We start from the raw sequence: 16,000 nt of genomic DNA, 5'->3' as shown, positions 1-16,000 counted from the left end.
GTCTTCTTGGGAAAGGGATATCACAACTGGAGTGCAACAGTGTTTCTACGTCTGGCAGAGTGAAATCTTTCAAGACCTGAGTTTAGACAGTCTAAAATAAGTTGTTAGTATTCAGAAAACCCATCTTAAGCCTCTTTTGCTTACATAGTGTTATGGAAGTCAACTGCTATTGTAGAGAATTAATGATTTTTTAATACATATTAACAAATACTACTATTTTACCTTGAGGCAGTTGAGCGAGAAATACTCACGTGTAGCATTTGAGGGAATGTCAGCATAAATCGCACTTACAGTAAGACTGCATTTTTAATTACTGTACTCGTTAAGATTCGATGATGCCATAAGGCTAAGGCCTTTTATCACAGATTGGTTCTGAACTAAAAGGTGTGTGCACATGTAGATATGCACATTTGTGTTATTTTCCTTAATTGGCTACAAAATAATATAATTAGGTTGGTGACTAGATCTTGGGAATTTGTCTATTATACTTCTGTTTGTTAAGGAACGTGCATAACATACAGCACCCATGTAGGCTTGGCTTGTGGCACAGTTGTCAAATTTAGCATAGACATTCAGACAGATAAGCAACGTACTCTTCTTGTGTGTATCACCTACAAGCCATTATGGCTTAGTGTGTAAATCTGTACGTAACTATTGAAAAATCCCCCTATGAATGTATATAGCTTAGAACTAATTTTTCCCCTTTGTTAATTCTTTGATATCAATGAGGTATTCTTCAGAAAATGTAGGGACTGGTTGGTTGCATAAGGGCAGTTGTTATTTGGACAGAAAATTGTTAATGGTCAGGGATTTTCCACTAAAATATTTGCAAATATTCCTAGTCAAACATCAGTTTGGTTTCTTTTTGGGTTTTGAGCTTGCATTAGTCCATGTTCAGAACTTTAAAATTACCTTTGAATTTTTTAAACTTTTTATATCACTGGAACAGAAAGAGCATCTAAATTAAAGCTTCAAGCTAACTTTATTTTTCAAGTATTTCTGGAATTATACTTCTGAACTGAGATTTTATAGGTTGGCTGTGTATTTTCCTGTGTTAAAACGCTGTTATTGAAAATGGTCAACCAAGCCTATGTCGCCCAAAATAAAAACGGGGGAATTGTGGATAACTGGCTAGCTGAAAAGGGTCACATAGACATAGTCCAGCTGGCTGGACAAAAATGCACATCGCTCTCAGCTTATCTGAAGTAAAGCAAAATACACTGTCTTTGGCTGTCCTTGTTACACAATAACAGGAAGATTTCGGTGGGAAAAGAATGTTGCAGGTGGGAACAGAAAACTACAGAAGAGAAACAAGGGGCGGGCTTGGTATTTAGGCAACTAACCAATAATGAGCTTAACTTTTGTAATATGTATGAGCTAATTATAACAAGGCATAAAAGGTGACTGTAAGGGACAATAAACGAAGTCTGCTGATCTCTCATATTGAGTGACTGTGTCTTCCCTCCGTCGCGACACAGGTTCACCAGAAAAAGCCCCTTTAGGCAGAGGGTAACCAGCACTGGCAGCACAAAGAGGAGGTGGGCAGGAATCAGTGGCTAGAAATTGAAGCTGGGCAGAGGGGAGGTCAAAGGATGGTTTTATCCAAAGGCGGTAACCACTGGGGTGCAGTTCCAAAGGGAGCAGTGAGTTTTCTGTCCTCTGCATCTAGATCAAACATCTGTCTGGAAGATGCTTTAGCCACACATAAGTCATCGCAGCCAAGGCTGTAGTGCTAACGAAAAAATCTCTGGCTGACCTGTTAACAGATGATTGGTGTAATGACTTACTGTGGCAGTGCATGAGGTCAGACTACTTGCAGGAACACACTATTCTGCTGTATTTTGGGTGTAACTGTCCAGCTGCTGTGTGATATCTTTTGAATATCATATGTACAGTACATCCCCTGAAACATTCACTGGAGGTGTGACAAGCGAGGGGAAGCACGCGGCCGACTCAATATGAGTGATAAAGCAAGCTTCAATTTATTACGGCGCGATTATGTCTTATATACAGTTCCAGTTAATTATGCCTACTAGTCATCTGCTGATTGGCTAAGCTCTAAAGGGTTACATTTTCATACGTCCTCCTACTTGCGGTTTCTGCGGATAGCTAGCTACATATTTTTTTTTCCTCTCTTGTCTATGTGAATTCCTCAAAGTTATTTACAACATTAGGCACAAGGTCCGTGTTTTTCTCAGCTTCCTTATCAGCATGCCTCAGCATAGCTGCAAGGCCTGCTTCAGCTAACTTACGCTAACTTTGTTTCACAAAGATCTTTAAGGGAGTCATGGCCATGATCACACAGCCATTCTGCAACATTTCCCCCTTTTTCTCGTTGCGCAAGCAAAACTTGTGCAGTTACACGCTCAAGTAATTTTTGAATACAAGAGAGAGCACAGCTTAAACATACGAGTGCAATGATAGCAATTATTACTATAAGCAACACACTTTACAACAGCCCTTTCAAACTACCAGAAGACCGCCCTAATAATAGAGCACCATAGCTTTGTCCATTAATTATCAGAGGTCCTCGGACACGAGTTGCGATGTTTTGTGGTCAGTTGTCAATTAATGTTGTATCTACTGCTGTTGCCAGGTCCAGGCCGAGGCTCCTTCGGGTGGCGGGTTGTAACACGGTGTCTGCCGATAAGAGTTGGTCATGTCTCCTGGAGGGGGTGTCGTGAAGGTGACAGGAGTCGCGATTGGGGTTGACGCGCTGCGGCTCCTCGCGCTCGGTTTCTCGTTTCCCGTCTGCCGACAGACATTGGTGCTGTGGGTCCCTCACTGACAATTTTGGCACCACACTTGACGTTGTCGACATCGGTCACGGGTGTGTCCTGGCTTCCCGCATCGATAGCAGGGGAAGTCTCGGCACGTGGTGGTCGCTGGCTTTGGGGGCGCGGTAGCCCCAGGGGGGCGCAGAGGCGCAAGCGCTGCAAAAGCCTGACTTTGGGCTTGCACTAAATCTCTCCCTACTGCTTGGATTGCTTCCACTAGCAAGGCTTGCTGACCTACTGGCACCCAACTCATTCGCTCTAGCATTGTTTCTACAGAAGAATCTAAGGGCAGGGTTACTAAAATGCCTTTGGTGTAACTGTTACTATTCTCCAGAATACACTGGCACAATAACGGCCCTTTCATAAAGTCAGGTGTATCTGGTGGGCTCACTGTGGAGGCCTGACTCATTCACTGTACTACGTAACTGACTTAATATTTTCCAATCAAAGCCTCCCAGGTTCCCTGTCTTTGGTTAGCGGCATTTATCTGATACGTTACAGGGAAAGCTTGTGGGGGGTTGACTTGCTCAGCAATATCAAATATTCCCTGAGCAGCTGCTTCTTGTGCTATTTTTTGCCAATTAATGCACGTAGAACGCACCAGTTTGTTTACTGTCTTTTTTTGTTCCTTTTTTTTGTTTTGTTTTGTTTTGTTTTGTTTTTTTAATTTTGTATTGACTGCCCACTGCTATTTTCTTCCTCAGCAGCACTTTCGTCAGATGTGTCCCCGCCCTCTGGCCCCCCCCGAGGCTACTTCGCCGGAGGGGGGGGCGGAGGACACGAAGGGTCTATAGGTGGTACAGTGGGCTCTATAGGTGGTACAGAGGGCACCGTTTGTGATAAAGGGGGTATTGGAATGTAATTTTCACATGGCATAATTAATTTTTCCTGCATTAGGATCTGCGCTTGCAAGTCGGCTTGTTACTGCTGCAGCAAGGCGCTTTTCTGCTTGATATCTTTTTATACAATTAGTTACTTCATGCCATGATTTCATCAATCTTTTTGCTGCCTTATCATCATCTATTACTAAATCCCATAAACAATCCCCATAATTACGCCATTCTTCTACTTCAAACATATGCTCAGGATCTGCAAAATATCCTTTTGCTTTACCTAATACAATTAACCTGGCCAGATCTTTTAAAGGGCCTACTCCCCGCTTTTCTAAAAAGCATTGTAAAAGTGCTAGCGCTACCTCTTTTTCCATTGTGCACTCGTTAAAGTCCTCTTTGTTGCAGCCTTTTCCCTTGGGTAGCAGCTCACGGACGGCGAACCCCTTCTTGAATTATCCTGGGCTCAAGCACGGATCGGGTACGATGCCAGCATCAGCCGATCTTCTGCTCTCTGGTCGCTGCTACCAGTGCTTCTCCATCCTCGCTGTCCGGTGAAGAACAAGGTTAGGGGTCCCTTGTTCGGGCGCCACTTTGACGAGCGAGGGGAAGCACGCGGCCGACAATATGAGTGATAAAGCAAGCTTCGATTTATTACGGCGCAATTATGTCTTATATACAGTTCCAGTTAATTATGCCTACTAGTCATCTGCTGATTGGCTGAGCTCTAAAGGGTTACATTTTCATACGTCCTCCTACTTGCGGTTTCTGCGGATAGCTAGCTACATTTTTTTTTTTCCTCTCTTGTCTACGCGAATTCCTCAAAGTTATTTACAACATTAGGCACAAGGTCCGTGTTTTTCTCAGCTTCCTTATCAGCATGCCTCAGCATAGCTGCAAGGCCTGCTTCAGCTAACTTACGCTAACTTTGTTTCACAAAGATCTTTAAGGGAGTCATGGCCATGATCACAGAGCCATTCTGCAACAGAGGTGCATCTTATTAAGCTCATAGCTTCCAGGCTTCCTTCAGTTCCCAATAGAGATCATTCAGCAGTTTTAAACGCATCAGAGCAAACAGCAGACTTAATCATGTGGCATTTTGTCTGGATGCACTTATGAAGGCAAACAGTCTGTTGCTGTATGTCATCAGCTCAAGGACTCAGCCTCGTGCAGCTCTTGTGACTTTGCTGGGATAATAGAATCATTTAGGTTGGAAAAAATCTTTGAGATCATCAAGTCCAACTGTTAACCCAGCACTGGCAAGTCCATCAATAAACCATGTCCCTAAGCACCGCATCTATGTGTTTTTTAAATACCTCCAGGGATGGTGATTCCACCACCTCCCCGGACAGCCTGTTCCAATGCTTCACCACTCTTTCAGTGAAAATTTTTTCCTAATATCCAAACTAAACCTCCCCTGGCACAACTTGAGGCTGTTTCCTCTTGTCCTGTCACTTGTTATCTGGGAGACTGACCCACCTGCCTACAACCTCCTTTAAGATAGCTGTAGAGAGCAATAAGCTCTCCCCTGAGCCGCTGCCTCCTCTCCAAACTAAACAACCCCAGTTCCCTCAGCTGCTCCTCATAAGACTTGTGCTCCAGACCCTTCACCAGCTTCATTGCCCTTCTCTGGACACACTCCAGCACCTCAATGTCCCTCTTGAAGTGAGAGGCCCAAAGCTGAACACAGGATTTGAGGTGCAGATTCACCAGTGCTGAATGCAGGGGGACAATCACTTCCCTAGTCCTGCTGGCCACACTATTTCTGATACAAGCCAGGATGCAATTGGCCTTCTTGGCCACCTGGGCACACTGCTGGCTCATGCTGAACTGTCAACCAGCACTCCCAGGTCCTTTTCCACTAGGCAGCTTTCCAGCCAAATGGCCATATGTGGGTGAGTCCAGAATAAAGTCATGACCCCCTCAGCCTCTGCAGCACTCTGGCCTGCGAAGGCAGGAATTAAGCGTGTGGGTCACATTTATCAGAGCAGCAGGTTCCTGGAAAGCCACAAGCAGGAAGGATCTAGGGGAATTGGAAGGGAGATGCAATGCTGCCTTGCTCCCTGGCAGCAGTAAGACCATTGCTGTACACTGGGTTCCCATGGGAACCAGCACCTTGCATGGAGCGTGAACAAGCATGGTTAGGGTTTGAGAAAGGGAGTTATTTGACTCAGAATGGAAAATGTGGCTCCTGGCAGAAGAGTGGGAAAGCCTGCATATTTCACTGGGGAGGGGAAGGAATTTGAACCTCTACAGGGACTTGGTATTTGGTAACAATAGGTTTCTCTCTTCAAAAGCAGAGCGATCTGATGGCTGAAGACCACAGCGAAGCAGTTCAGAGTGGGGAGAAACAAAGTGCAAAGGGGGGCAAGGAGAACCGTGACTTTGTGGCTGCTCTGAGTGTAGGTGGCTCCTCCAGCCCCAGGAACCTCTAGGTCTGGGTAGCCAGCCTCTTCCAGCACCCCAGCTCCCCTGGCCCTGATGAGGCTGAAGTATGAGCTAACACTGGCAGCACGGCTCCCCACCTGGGGCCTCTGATCCTTCATTCCTACCTCTCCTCTTGCCTGCCCTTCACCCCCCACCAGAGAGCACCCACCTTCCTGTGCTCCCCATCCCCAGCACCCATGTTTCCCAGCCAGGGCATTCACTGCTGTCTTATCTCTTCTCCCTCCCTCCCTCTCTGTCAGCTTGTAAGGCAACATTGGGGTGCCTGCCAGTGTCTAACCTCAGCGTGAGCCTTGCTCATGGTGTGTCTGTGTACCCAGCCCTGGGGTGGCACTTGTGTGTGTCTGCAAGGACCCTGGTGTGTGTGTGCACGCACATGTGTACTCACACCTGCTCTAGCTGATGGGGTGGCTGCTGCCTATGCAGTGTGAGTCAGGCCAGCAGTGAGCTCTGCTTGCACATACAGACCCTGCGTGTGTGCACGTGCACATGCCATGGTATGTGTGTGTCTGTCCCCTGCCCTGGTGAAGGACCTCTGTGGCTCTTCCTGCCACCTTGCGTTGGTGGGGCCAGCCCTCCCAGGCTGGGATGTGGGAGCAGCAAGGGGGAAATGCTTCTGGAGCTTGAAATACTTTTTTTTTTTTTTTTTGGCAAGGGGGAGAAATACTGGAGGGGGTAGCCACTGAATGCAGGAAGGCTTGCATTGAGGGACTTGTCTGCAAGATGTCCCAGAAGTTGTGGATGCTCATCCCATCCTTGGGCAGGAGGAGACCAGGGACCAGCTAGGGTCACTCAAGAAAGCATTGCAGACAATGCCCAATACATACACACATGCAGTGGGGCTGGGGGATCCCACTCTCCTTCCTTGGGGAGCTCACCCTGAACAGGCCAATGGGCCCCCCTCTTTTTCCAGGTGCTTACCTCTCCTCCTTTCCCACAGATCCTGGAAAAGCCAACTCGTGAGCTGAAGTAGCAGCTGGCAGGCTACTCCAAGCATGTGGCCAGCTCTATCACTGAGCTCATCCAGGCATCTGAGGCCATGAAAGGTAAAGAAAAGTCCTGCTCAAAGGGGCAGGACTAAAGACTGAGATTAGGGTGGAGGGCTCAGCAGCTACTGGAGGAGGTAGGGCAGGTCAGAAATGAGGTTGTACACAGATTTAACCTGCCTCACTTCCTGGTTTTTCTAGGGATGGAGTGGGTTGACCTAGAAGACCCCACTGTCATGCTGCTGGGGACAGCAGCTGCCATTGAGGCTGCAGCCAAGAAGCTGGAGCAGCTGAAACCAAGGGCTAAAGCCAAGGTGTAGTAGTGCTGAGCCCTATACTCAGCTTGGGGTAGGCTGGGGCTCTCCTGCCTGGGCCTTGGCCAGATGTGAAGGGTCACCCATGGGAAGCCCCATCCAACAGCCAGTCTCTCTTCCTGCACCCCTGCTGCCTCCCACATCCTCAGCTGGACCTTCCTTGGGCAGCCTCATGTCGCGACGGAGGGAAGACACAGTCACTCAATATGAGTGATCAGCAGACTTCATTTATTGTCCCTTACAGTCACCTTTTATGCCTTGTTATAATTAGCTCATACATATTACAAAAGTTAAGCTCATTATTGGTTAGTTGCCTAAATACCAAGCCCGCCCCTAGTTTCTCTTCTGTAGTTATCTGTTCCCACCTGCAACATTCTTTTCCCACCGCAGTCTTCCTGTTATTTTGTAACTTTTGCTTTACTTCAGATAAGCTGAGAGCGATGTGCATTTTTGTCCAGCCAGCTGGACTATGTCTATGAGACCTTCTTCAGCTAGCCAGTTATCCACAATTCCCCCGTTTTTATTTTGGGCGACACAGGCTTGGTTGACCATTTTCAATAACAGCGTTTTAACACAGGAAAATACACAGCCAACTTATAAAATCTCAGTTCAGAAGTATAATTCCTGAAATACTTGAAAAATAAAGTTAGCTTGAAGCTTTAATTTCGATGCTCTTTCTGTTCCAGTGATATAAAAAGTTTAAAAAATTCAAAGGTAATTTCAAAGTTCTGAACCTGGACTAATGCAAGCTCAAAACCCAAAAAGAAACCAAACTGATGTTTGACTGGGAATATTTGCAAATATTTTAGTGGAAAATCCCTGACCATTAACAATTTTCTGTCCAAATAACAACTGCCTTTATGCAACCAACCAGTCCATACATTTCTGAAGAATACCTCATTGATATCAAAGAATTAACAAAGGGGAAAAATTAGTTCTAAGCTATATACATTCATAAGGGGATTTTTCAATAGTTACATACAGATTTACACACTAAGCCATAATGGCTTGTAGGTGATACACACAAGAAGAGTACGTTGCTTATCTGTCTGAATGTCTATGCTAAATTTGACAACTGTGCCACAAGCCAAGCCTACATGGGTGCTGTGTGTTATGCACGTTCCTTAACAAACAGAAGTATAATAGACAAATTCCCAAGATCTAGTCCCCAACCTAATTATATTATTTTGTAGCCAATTAAGGAAAATAACACAAATGTGCATATCTACATGTGCACACACCTTTTAGTTCAGAACCAATCTGTGATAAAAGGCCTTAGCCTTATGGCATCATCGAATCTTAACGAGTACAGTAATTAAAAATGCAGTCTTACTGTAAGTGCGATTTATGCTGACATTCCCTCAAATGCTACACGTGAGTATTTCTCACTCAACTGCCTCAAGGTAAAATAGTAGTATTTGTTAATATGTATTAAAAAATCATTAATTCTCTACAATAGCAGTTGACTTCCATAACACTGTGTAAGCAAAAGAGGCCTAAGATGGGTTTTCTGAATACTAACAATTTATTTTAGACTGTCTAAACTCAGCCCTTGAAAGATTTCACTCTGCCAGACGTAGAAACACTGTTGCACTCCAGTTGTGATATCCCTTTTCCCAAGTTGTCACATGCACATCTCGCTCAAGCAACATTATTGTCAAAGTTTCTCTCTGCTACATAAAAGCATATTGCACTTGTAGATATAAAAGACAGCACCCTTACTTAGATTATTACCTTATTACCTCATAACTCTTAGTATCTCTGATTTCATCACTTCAAAAATTCACCAGAAGCAGATAAAACCACAGCCTCAGACTAAACTACACCTTAACTGCTGATTCAAATAAAGGCATTCTCTTCAGATATGCCTAATGCTTACAAATAATTTTGGCTGGTTTTGATCAAGAAACTATTATTACAATAATGATCAAAAATAATAATCCCGTTTGCAAAATGCCTTTAAGCCAGCCTCCTAGTCCCAACCAATTTCCACATTCAGAATACAGCATAAATACAGAATACAGAATAAATTATCTCCATCAAGGCAAAAAGGCTTCTCGTTAAACACAGAGATGTTTGCTAGTTCAAGGCAGAAACCCATTTCTTGTAGGTGACATCTGAAGCACCTTTTTTTTTTTTTTTTTTTTTTTTTTTTTTTTTTTTTTGTGGGTTTGTAATCAAGTCCGTATTTTTCCTTGAGAAGCTTAAGCTGTTCCTCTTGTTTCAGGAGTGTTTCCAACTCTGATTTGTCGAATAGGTCCGTATTTCCCAAAGATATCATACATTTCCTCCGCTGTGATTTCATACGGCAGGTTCCGAATATAAAGGGTCCGACTGACCTCTGGGGGCAGCCGGATGTCAGCTCGCTTGGCCGCTTGCATCGCCATGGCGCCGATCGGAGGGGGGGGGGGATGGTGCCGCCTCGGAGAGAAACCGCGGCCGGGACGGGGCCTGCCGGGCTGCGCCGCCGCTCGCCGCTGCCGCGGGGGTCCCGGATGCTATCCCATACGCTAATAACCCGGGTAATGCCTTTTTACAATCTATGTCCTGAACGCTCCGCTTTTCTAAAAAGCATATGAGCGAATCGTACGTCGCTTGTCTCTCCATACCTTCGTCAGCGCTGTTGCAGCCTTTGCGAGACTTCGGCGACGCGTGGCCGGCGGGACCCTCTGTAGGTGCTCCCGGGCGCGGGGACTGTGCCCTTCCGCCTCCTGCGCTGCTTTCAGGACCGGTACCCGAATCTCCGCCGAACCGTGGCTCGCAGGTTCAGCCCTCTCTAGGGTCCCTGTTCGGGCGCCATTTGTCGCGACGGAGGGAAGACACAGTCACTCAATATGAGTGATCAGCAGACTTCGTTTATTGTGCCTTACAGTCACCTTTTATGCCTTGTTATAATTAGCTCATACATATTACAAAAGTTAAGCTCATTATTGGTTAGTTGCCTAAATACCAAGCCCGCCCCTAGTTTCTCTTCTGTAGTTATCTGTTCCCACCTGCAACATTCTTTTCGCACCGCAGTCTTCCTGTTATTTTGTAACTTTTGCTTTACTTCAGATAAGCTGAGAGCGATGTGCATTTTTGTCCAGCCAGCTGGACTATGTCTATGAGACCTTTTTCAGCTAGCCAGTTATCCACAGCCTCACACCCTCCTGCTCTCCATGGCCTTTAATCCAGCTCTATGTGTGTCCCCCTCAGCCCCCTGCAACCATCTTCCTTCTCTGTCCCATCTGTCCGAGCACCCCTGACTGGGACTTATGCCCCACTTTTGCCCGCAGCAAGAAGACAAGAGCCTGAACTTTGAGGAACAGATCCTGGAAGCTGCCAAATCCATTGCTGCAGCCACAAGCACCCTGGTGAAGTCAGCCTCAGTGGCCCAGTGAGAATTAGTGGCCCAAGGAAAGGTAAGGCTGGAAGGGGGAAAGAAAATTTAGGGCTGTGGTGGGCTCTCCCTTCTCCCGGAGCTGCTTGCAGCCCTCAGGCCCTGTGGCAAGGAGTGTGTGGGGCAATGAGCTTCACTCCTCTCCTGCCTCACAGGTGGGCATCATCCCTGCCAATGCAGTGGACAATGGACAGTGGTTTCAGGGACTCATTTCAGCCATGAGTATCAAGGTCATGCCTGTGGGATGGGAGGGGACCCTCCTCTCAGCTCTTGCTGCAAAGATGAGGATGCTCTGCTTCTGCACTTCTCTGTGGAAGAAGCAGCCTCACTTCTTGCTCCCTTTCCCACTAGCTGAGACATGGCATGGAAGCTGGTCATCCCCATCCCATATCCCATGACCTCCTTGGGGCCAGTCTGGGCATATCCTCTCTGGGGGAGGCTCCTGCCACACCCCTGACAGCCTCTCTCGCCACAGGCATGCATGGTAGCTGCTGCTACCAACAACCTGTGTGAAGCCACCAATGCAGCAGTGCAGGGCCATGCCAGCAAGGAGAAGCCAAGCAGGTGGCTGCCTCCACATCACAGCTCCTGGTGGCCTGCAAGGTGAAGGCTGACCGTGACTCAGAGGCCATGAACTGGCTCCAGGTGAGTCCCAGGCTGACCTCCAGCCCCAGCTGCCTCCTCCTGGTTACTTGAGAGGTGGTTGGGAGTGGGGTGAGGGCACGTGGGACTTCAGGATGGGGCCCTCCACAACAGATGTGTCTCCCCAAGGCTCATGCTCCCTAACTGTGTGTATCAGTGGGGAGCTTGTTGGGGTGCATGCTCCAGATAGCTTGGACTTTACTGCTACTGCATGCTGGGCATATGTGCGATGCTAGGCTGCTGAGCTTAGGGGCATTCAGGGCTGATGAACTGGCATGGAAATGCCTGAAATGTGTGCACTGGATCCCTGGTATTCAAGAGGTTAATGTTTGGGGGGCATGTTTTGTAGCACTCAATCCTCAGAGGCCATGGCACACAAGAGGTTAATACCTACATGTTGGGAGGTTAATGCATGGTTCCAGCAATGGTTCCTCAGGGCGAAGGGCTGGAGGGTCAGCAGGGCTGCCCCCCAGTCCCTGCCCCCCAGCTCAGACAGGAGCTAGAGCCCAGCTGGGAACAGCAGTGCCTGACATGGTTATGAGTGGGTAGTAGTAGTGCAGCAGCAAGCCATGTGCAGGGGTCCTCAAACTACAGCCCGAGGGTTGGATACAGCCCCCCAGAGTCCTCAATCCGGCCCCCGGTATTTACAGAACCCTCCCCCCCCCGCTGGGGGGGGAAACCAAGCAGCTGCAGATGACCTCCTGCCACTTCACCTGCTCGCCGGCCGGCCCCCTGTTTAAAAAGTTTGAGGACCCCTGGTGTAAAGGAATCCCTGCCTGCAGCTCCCAGCATGCCCTCCTGCTTGCCAGTCTGATCTGAGGCAGGGGTTCCTTCTCATCCCCCCAGGCGGCTGTTGTGCCCTGGGGCTGGGACTTAGGCTGCTGCTCCCTCTCTTCCCTGCTGCAGGCTGCCGGCTATGCAGTGAAGAGAGCATCAGACAATCTGGTGAAGGCAGCACAAAAAGCAGCTGCCTTCCAGGATCATGATGAGACAGTGGTGGTGAAGGAGAAGATGGTTGGGAGAATTGCACAGGTGAGGAGTGGGGCCGCTCTCAATGGAGCAGAGGTGGCTCTGGCTGTCTGCCACCACAGCCTATGTGCTCCTGTCTCAGGAGCATGTCCTACCACCCACTGGCACAGGGCACATCTCTGTAGAGCCTCAAAAAAATGGTGCAGATGCACCCTTCCCACCCAGTGCCAATTCAGTGCTGTGGCTTTATCCTTGTACTGCTGTGTGTAGCAGCAGGCACAGCCGGTGACCATGCATGCTCCCAGGAGCATAATGCCCTGGCTTCTCCTTGGCATGGTGCCTTCACTATCCTTGTGTCCAGGACACGTGAAGGGCAGAGCATTTGGTAAGGGGTGAGAGCTGCCTGGTATGGGCTGCCACATATCCCAGCACTGCCTCCCAGCCACGGGCTTGCAGCTGAGACCCTCCCCAGAGTGTGTGGGGCTGAGCCCCAGGAGCTCTGCTGCTCCCCATTATCTCTGGAGGACTGCAGTCCCACTGTAGGGACAGTAGCCCTCATGCCTGGGGCTATGCCAGCCTAGGGAGACTGTGGCTGTGATGGGGGAAAAGCAGCAGCCCAAGAGCCCAACTCTGGGCTCAGCATTGCCACAGCGGAGGCTCTGGCCATCCCCAATGGAGACAGTTGTGACCCTAGAGTGCTCGCCATGCTCTTCTGGCAGATCATCACTGCCCAAGAGAAAATGCTGCGCAAGGAGCAGGAGTTGGAGGAGGCGTGGAAAAAGCTGGCCATGATCCGGCAGCAGCAGTACAAATTCCCGCCCTTGGAGCTGCAGAATGAAGAGCAGAACTGAGTCCTGCACCCTTCCACCACTTACCACACAGACTGCTGCCTACCCACTCCTATTTAAGACAACCTTCCTCAAACAAAGGGCTGCCTGGGCTAGACCAGAGCTCTGCCCGCACCCAGAGTGCTAGGACTAACCTAGTCACCACTCATTGGCACCGCACCAGCAACTGTGCTTTGCCACCCAGCCCACCTTCCCATGCACACCTAGGGCATGGCCAGAGCACCTCAAGGGGCCTAACTGGAGTGAGAGCTGGGGCTGTGCCAGCTCAGAGCTCACCCACCAGACCCAGAGGCTGGGGGGCTGGAGAGCTCCCCAGCATGGGGAATGTTTCCATGTGCATTCATCATTCCCACTTGTGTTCCTTTCTTCTCTCTCCTCTGCATGGGAGGGGAGAGGCGGGCAGCTTGCCCTCTGTGCAATGGGGTGCAGGGAGCAGCGTGGTCCTTCACTGAGCTCTTGCATGGAGCTGCCTTTCACCTCCAGTGCCCTATTGCTGGCTAAATCTCCCTCTTCCTCCCCAGCTTCCCTGGGAGACATCAAGCATGCACACACACACACACCATGAACATCTTCTTCAGCCTGGGCCCCTCCTGGGAGGTCTGGAAGCTGCACTGCCTCTACTCAGGGTGGGGGAATGCAATGGGTTTGCCCCTGGAGCTGCTCTTTGCCTTCCCACCGGGCTTTTCCCCCTTGTGGCCCCAGCCAGCTCTGCCCTGTTCTTCTTTCCCAAGTGCCTGCATCATTTTCCAAGACCTGCAGTATTTTTGGAACTTTTTAGTTTCTCTAGTATCGAACCTGCAGCTTTTAACATACATTTACTAAGCTTCCCCTATTAAACATTGGAGGAAACCAGCTTCCTCCTGACACTCTGGCCTGGGAGGTGTCAATGTCTCCTTGGAAAGACATGTTCATCAATAAAATCTAGTTTTACTTCTTTCTCACCACCTGTGTATCAACATCAATGGGACCTCCTAGGAGAAATGAGGGGCTGGTAGGCAGAGAGGCCCACAGGCACCTGCCCTCAGGATTCAGGGGAGGGAATGCTTTCTGGGTGCTTATACAGTATGGAAAATATTCAAGGCAGGCCTGGCCCTCGGCATCTGGCGGGCTGGACTCCTGCTGCTAGCCATGTGCTCACCCTCACAGGTGCTGCTGGGGGGATACTGCTGCACAAGGGGGCCCTGGGTTTTTTGTTGCTGGGGGATTTGGGGCTTCAGGGTGGGAACCAGACAGGTTTCTGGTAATTTTCCTGATACCAGCTGAAAATATCCCTGGTTAGGGTGCTATGGGGGTGTAGGTGGGGGACCCCTGGTCACCAGCAGCCCACCGGTGGGGAAGCGGCAGTGCCTGGCATGCAGCAAGACCAGGAATGGGTCTGGAGCCCTCCCAGCTGCTGGCACTGAGGTCACTTCCTGAAATAGCCCCTTGGGGCCAACCTGTGTGGGTGGCAGCTGTCCTGAGCATGTCCCCACCTGTTCATACCCTGTCACTCAGCAGGGGTTTGGAGTGCCCAAGCAGTGGTGGGGCAGACAGGGATGCTGTAGGGTGGAACAGGGACATGGCTAGACTGGCATGTGTCCCCTGTCTCTAGGACCTGTCCACAGCAGCATGAGCTACAAGCATCATGAGTAGCGATGGCAGCATCACCACCAACGACCCTCTGTCCCCCTGCAGGCACATCCCTGGGCATGCATGTAGAGGAATGAAGCTGGGTTAATTAGCATTGATAAAATACAGCTGTGGGCTGGCTTCAGGGGCGGTGGGTTGGCCGATGTAGATAAGGTGCAGCTGTGGCTGGTTCTGTTAGGTGGTTGGGCAGCCAATGAAAAGAGAGCAGCTAAGGAAGAGATGAGAGGATATGTGTCTTAGGTGAGGAGGGACTAGGAGCAGGCAGCAGAGGGACTGGCATGAAGAGTATGTTGGTATGAGATGGTAAAAGACCTTGTTGCAGCTGGCTAGTTGGGAGAGTGCTGTGACAGATGCAGAGGGGCTGTCCCCTCCTGGGATGCTCACCCCTGGCCAGGCTCCAGGGTGAATTTGTGGCTCTTGCAGGCATCCTAGTCCTCCCAGGTGTCCCCTGACAATCTGTTCTGGCCTGACCTGATACCAGGCTCTCACCCAGGTATTGGCTGCACACAGGGCCCCTCTGAGTGGCCAGCAAGGATGGCGAGTAGGTGCAGCATGGCAGCAGCCCCAGCCTCATCCAGACAGCCCTGGAGCCCCAGGGGCTCCGATGTCCCTGGCACAAGGCTGCAAGTGCATGTGCACACACACATGCACACTCCACCCACCCTGGCTGTGTTCTCTAGGCTGGGTAGGGTATAGGCAAGAGGTGGTGGCACAAACACCAGGGGAGGGACATGGGGCGTAACTCACCCTGGCCCCCTAAATCTCTCCTGCTGGGGTGAGAGATTATTTTGGTAGGCAGGTTTGAGCAAGCACGCACAGGGGCTTGGAGCTGGGACACTGCAGTCATGAGGCATCAGCACCTCTGTGGGGATTCAAAACTGGCTGAGCTGGAGGTGGGCAGGGAAGCCACAGCCCAACTTCTCAGGGAGCCCAGGGACAGGGCGAGACACTGAGGCATAGGTTGCACTAGGAAGTTCCTGTTAGGTGGTGGGACAAGCCTTTCCCCAGGAGGGATGGTTGGACACTGGAGTGGAACATGGAGGGGAGATCCCCAACCTTGGAGACCTTAGCCTGGGGTAGGGCTGGGCATGGGGCAGCAAAGGGAGGGATGTGCACCCACAACCCTCTGCACCCCCTTGTCCTGGAGGCCACCCCAGAGGACAGCTCTGAGGGCAGACTCG

General features: G+C 49.6%; 1 protein-coding gene across 1 annotated transcript; it reads left to right on the top strand.

Annotated features, from left to right (window-relative positions):
* Positions 1-5,916: 5,916 nt before the first annotated feature.
* On the top strand, positions 5,917-14,122 carry LOC129783043 (talin-1-like). Its single transcript, XM_055792707.1, is given in 7 exon segments — positions 5,917-6,009; positions 10,628-10,705; positions 10,887-10,970; positions 11,207-11,285; positions 11,288-11,376; positions 12,280-12,405; positions 13,062-14,122. Coding segments are annotated over 7 exon segments (681 nt in total). The 3' UTR covers positions 13,194-14,122.
* Positions 14,123-16,000: the final 1,878 nt, after the last annotated feature.

This window comes from Falco peregrinus, chromosome W (genome assembly GCF_023634155.1).
Source record: "Falco peregrinus isolate bFalPer1 chromosome W, bFalPer1.pri, whole genome shotgun sequence".
Taxonomy (NCBI): domain Eukaryota; kingdom Metazoa; phylum Chordata; class Aves; order Falconiformes; family Falconidae; genus Falco; species Falco peregrinus.
The sequence above is the reverse complement of the archived record's forward strand: the minus strand, read 5'-3'. Positions and strand labels throughout refer to the sequence as shown.